Source organism: Macadamia integrifolia, chromosome 3, assembly GCF_013358625.1.
Source record: "Macadamia integrifolia cultivar HAES 741 chromosome 3, SCU_Mint_v3, whole genome shotgun sequence".
NCBI classification, from domain to species: domain Eukaryota; kingdom Viridiplantae; phylum Streptophyta; class Magnoliopsida; order Proteales; family Proteaceae; genus Macadamia; species Macadamia integrifolia.
The window spans coordinates 21,475,849-21,481,222 of NC_056559.1; the positions used below are offsets into that span (position 1 = coordinate 21,475,849).

The 5,374-nt window shown below is 37.3% G+C and overlaps 1 protein-coding gene across 1 annotated transcript; it reads right to left on the reverse strand.

Annotated features, from left to right (window-relative positions):
* Positions 1–2,333: 2,333 nt before the first annotated feature.
* LOC122072922 (protein RGF1 INDUCIBLE TRANSCRIPTION FACTOR 1-like) lies at positions 2,334–3,707 on the reverse strand. The gene is made up of 4 exons (XM_042637361.1): positions 3,586–3,707; positions 3,248–3,493; positions 3,007–3,147; positions 2,334–2,791 (listed from the first exon to the last, which is right to left on the reverse strand). The coding sequence occupies exons 1-4, from the start codon at positions 3,586–3,588 to the stop codon at positions 2,417–2,419; spliced, it is 765 nt and encodes a 254-aa protein (XP_042493295.1). The 5' UTR covers positions 3,589–3,707; the 3' UTR covers positions 2,334–2,416.
* Between the last annotated feature and the right edge of the window lie 1,667 nt (positions 3,708–5,374).

The following is a 5,374-nucleotide window of genomic DNA, read 5'->3' on the forward strand; positions in this document are numbered from 1 at the left end:
TTCTGTACTGATCCCTCAAACCGTGCTCCTAAACTAATGATGAATGAAAGACTTGAGCTGTCAATGATCAGGCTTAGGAAACACCCCTCTTAAGTTAATTGGAAGAGCACCATTTCCTACTCCAACCGTCCATTGATGAGCTCCATTCACGACTTACTCTGTTTAGTTTTGCTCCCCTTTAATAAGCTTGAAGGCCCCTTCCCTTTCTCTCTCTCACCATGAACTACACTTACAATTGGTGAGTGTTCCTGGCTTTGTGTGTCGTGTATGTATTAGCCAACAGAACCAACCAGAGACGGACACCTTTAGAGTGGGTGAGAAGGTATAGATCCTGATTTCTGGAATTTCTCTTTTACTGAAGTGCTGTTCCTGAGTCTTTCAATGGCTTCCTTGGGGATTGCAAAGCTTTCTCTCCACATACTCCTTTGTCTCAGTGTTCTTAACTCAGCTCAAGGTTTCTTTCTTCTTCTCCCTTCTTTATTTCTACCTGTTTCCTTTACTGTTTTTGAGCTTCTATGACATATCTTCTTATTCCCTTCTTCAAATGGGTGGAGGGCAAACAGCAAAAGCTCCCTGGTTTTTCCAAATGGGGTTATTGTGTCTTTCAGACCTATAGTTTCAACCCACTTGAAATGTTTTTTTTCTTTATTAAAACTCATCAAAAGTTACTGATTTTCATTTTTAAACCCCAACTGAAGCACAAAGTCTCTGTTAGAATTAATATTTGACTGGTGGGTAAGGGAAATCAAAGGGTAATCTTGTATTGAACAGTTTTAAAGAAATTTCACCTTAAAGAGCTTGAAATTTCAATCATCTATGAAGACTTTGTTTTCTTTCTTTTCTTTAGTGTGATTGATTCCATGCCACGCAGGGAAGGAGGAATACAAGGGGCATTCTTACCCGTTTATCAAACCAGCAAGCTCCATCTCATCATCATCAACAGAATCCAATGGAAGGATTAAGGCTTATGACTACATAATTGTGGGAGGTGGCACTGCTGGGTGTCCTCTGGCAGTCACACTCTCTCAAGGAACTTCAGGGTACTATTACTGGAAAGAGGTGGTGTACCCTATTCAAACCCAAACGTCTCATACCTGGAGAACTTCCATATCTTTCAGCAGTTTCAGAATTTCATACCTTTCACATCTTCTTCACGGCAAAGCTTGGCAGCTATCGTAGTCTTCCCAGATCCACCAGGAGCATACAACCCAAGAACCCTCACATCCTTTTCAAACAACATTTGCTGCTTCAATTTCTCCAGAGGTGAATCCAGTCCAAAAGTCCTGTCAGGGACAGGAACAACACATGCAAATCCTGATCCCGAACATTCACTCTCTCTCTCTCTTCAGCCAGGATCATTAGAATGATGCGCAAGGTATCAACAGGCACGATCATCTGAAAGAACTGAAGCAAATCTTGTTCCAAATTGTTCTCGAACATTCGAACACTTGATCAATTTAGAAATCTAAGAAAAGACTGAAATCTAGGAAGAGAGAGGTGAGTTTTAGGCAAATGGAAAGGAGGAGAGAGACGGTAGAATTCAGGGCAAATAGAGGAGAGAAGGAAGAAGGATAAAATCATCTTTTCAATTTCAAAAACTAACACCTCTCTCACAGTGTTAGTTTGAGTGGGTTTAAATGTAATTTTTCGATTTTAAGGAGATGATGTAACTTGGGCAAATGTCAGGGGAGGTTGATGTAAATCACCCAACAAATATTAAACTGCGCGAATTGCCAATGCTTCGGAGATAATCATGGATATATGCCAATCCTGCAGATTTCAGGAATGCTATAGGAGTATATTACTAGAGAGTGATTAATGTTTGTTATTTTATGGATTTTTGGTGATTAACTCCATCCTTTGGCTGCCTCTTTTGGGGTTTGTTTTTCTTGAACTATATAAACAGTAGGGTAGGTTTTCGCACAGGAGTATATGAGATTCAATTAAGTATCTGATTTTCTGATTTTTTTTCTTTACCTAATAAAAATAAATAAATAAATAAAAAATGAAACGGTTTCTCTATTCTCGTGATTATGATTAATTTCTCAATACAATACGTGGCATTTGCCATCCCTTTCAAAAGCTGAAACCTGTGTGTGTGTGTGAGAGAGAGAGAGAGAGATATGAAACTTGAATTTGTTAAAAATGTGCATAAGAAATCCTTCGAAAATTGTAAAAACGATAATCTTGGAATTGGGAACCACGTGAAGCCATTAAGACAAAGCCCCCCGACCGATTGATTAACTTAATTAAATTACAATCTAAAACCTTACCTTTGAAAAGGGAAGAGAGAGAGAGAGAGAGAGAGAGAGAGAGAGAGATGAAGCTTTGAACTTGGAACTTGGAATTGGAAGAAGAAACTAAAGCAATTGAATTCAGTTAAGAACATAAATTATTCCTAATTTTTTAAATTTGGCTAACACAGAGGAGATCTATGAGGTATCCCTTTTCTTCTACTCATGCTTGAACCCATGTCTTCATCTGATGAAACTCTATTAGCTGACCTCGTACACACGTACACTACTCCACTCCTCTTCTTTCTAACAAACGAATGAGTACTGTACACCATATTACTCATAGTCTCCGACCCAGACGATCCTGAAAATGATGATGATGAGCAGCTCATAGGCTCCTCCTGATCACAGTCTACCACTGTTGAATGGGGTGTTTCATTTGTCATCTCATCTTCTCCTGTCTCTTGAGGTATCATCAAGTCTGGACTGAGTTGTAATGTTTTGCAACTTCTCAAGTAAGGCGACAGATCCTTCATCTGCTTCAATACAAACTCCACCTGATCATGGGTAACAAAATTAACAACTCAATTATTATTAATTTCATAATTAAATTTCGACGGAAGTAATAATCCCATATCAGATGTGAGTAGCCCGATATGAAGACTTATATATAGGTACTTGCCCACCCTCTCTTTGATAGCTAGCCGCTTTTAATTAAGAATGAATTCTACCCAAATCTCAACACTTTCAACAAAAGACATATTAAGATTACCTTGCACCCAAGAGAGCAATGAATATAAGGTTCTTGGAGGCTTCTATCACATGAAGTGCAATAGTTGCCTGAGCCCTTAAACTGTCTACTCTGAGGTCTTTTCTTGATGAACACCACTTTGGCACTATTAATGGTGTAGGCCTATAAGATAAAAATTACAAAGAAAGATGAAAATTCAGTTAGAATTGCACTAAGAAGGTGCTGGAGAACTGAATTATGGGTGTCAAATTAAACAACTAACTTGAACATTAGAGCAATCTATAAGCTTCTCAAGGTCTTCCAATCGAACGACGTCGTGGTATACGTATCGACGAATCTGAACTAGACGATGAAACCGGTGTGATGGTAAACAATGAGGGCAAATACTGGTGCAACAATCCAAACAGAAAATGTTCTTTTCATTCTTCTTTGATGTCTCATGTGTAGAGCAACCCACAAAGAACTTCTGTGCATAAAGGGCTTCTAACCAAGCAGGCTTCTGAAATCCCTACAAACAACCAAGAATGGAAGTACTGTTTAACAGATTGAATTCAAGAAACCTTCATAATAACAATGAAGAGAGTATAAGAAGAAACCCACCATGATCACATGACACAGTGATGACAAGGAGGAGGATGATGATGAAGAAGAAGATAGCAGAGAGATAGTAGAGAACAACTCTCTCCTTGCCTTAGTTATTAACTAAGAACAAATAGAGTGAGTAGCAAGAGAGAGGGATTAGGTATGGAGAGATAAGAGTATTTATGGAGTGTCACAAGAGAAGATGTGGTATATATTTATTCCTTGGTGATGAGATACACAACCTTTTGTCAAGAGGACTTGTTGTAAGGAGAGAAACAATAAAGAATGGGAGTGATATTAAGATATGAGGAGAACGTGGGCGCTGTTTCCGTGTCTCCCATTCCCTACCCTTTAAACTATTGTTCTCATCTCCTTGGTTCAAGAGCTCTCTCTACCTTTTAATAAATCCATTTGAGGCACTTACCCTAGTATAGGATACCGTTTTTTAGTTCTTCCTCCTACCTACTTGGCTACTATTAAGTTGGCAATTAAGTTAAATTTCTTTTCAAAATGGAACTAGAACCAGATATTGGAATTGGAACCCGTTTGTAATCGAATCGAACTATAGAGAAATGACTCGATTCTGATTTCATAGGTTCTTTTTTTGGTTCGATTGGTTCAAAACTGAAAAATGAATGATTCTAAGTCAAATAGGAACTGATAAAACTGGACCAAATAACCTAAATTTTCTGTACCATCTTAAGTGTATGCAAAGGCTAATTCTGAGTTTCTAAGGGACTGTATTTTTAAAGTAGCTTTTTATGATGTTTGAATGTATAGTAAGAGAATCTACAATATCTATTGAGATGTGAGCTTTAGTTATTCTAAAATTTCTTTATTTATTGTTATTATTATTTTTTTCTGTGAATGAAAAATATATCAAACAGAAAAGAAAACAAATACAACAAACAAAGATTTCCGGCTAATCAAGGGGAAAATCCCTGTCCGAAGGAAGCTAGTCTAAGAGAAAAAAAGCCAAAAACAAACCTTAAAGACGAATTGAAGGACCTTTGGGTGGGGGGTGGGGGGTGGGGGGAAAGGGAGAAACAAGCCAAATAATTTTTTTTTTGGTAAAAAAAATTAGGGATACAAGAAAGAGGGAGGGGGCAGAAACAAGTTATTCTAAACTTATTAATTTGTTCATGCTCTCAAATTAGGTGTAAAAGAAATCAAATTAAATGATATAACGATGAAACCGAATGTAAACTGACACTACAAACGGCATGTAAACTGGATAATGAAAATCGAATAGAAATTGATAAAACCAGACTAAATGCAAAACTATTTTGATTTTGGCTGATTCCTATCTGGTTTGATTTTAATTTACACTTTGTCAAAATGTAAACCAAACAGGGACCAGAACCGGATCAATTGACACCCTTACATATTATTCTATTCAATGCAGATACATACCAATGATCCGATTGATCATCAAATTAGTCCATCCTGATTTGAATCTAGTGGGTGACAAAGGAAAAAAAAAAATAGAAAATTAAAAAGATGACACACAGATTAATTAAGTTGTATACTTGATTTGTTTGTTTATATGAAAGTGATCAATAGTTAAGTTTTGTGACCTAGAAATGGAAAATCTTAGGTGGAACCCATAGGAGAATGGGACCCATGATCACTGGATGGAAGCCACTAATCACTGGTTGCTGGAAAAGCAAGGCAAAAACATGTACGAGGAAGCCCGGTTTTGGGATGTCAGCCATGGCAACATTCAACCACTCCACTTCCTATAAATGTGCTTAACAAATAGTGTTTTGTTTGGTAATAATAAGATTGGCAAATACTAAGTAAACTT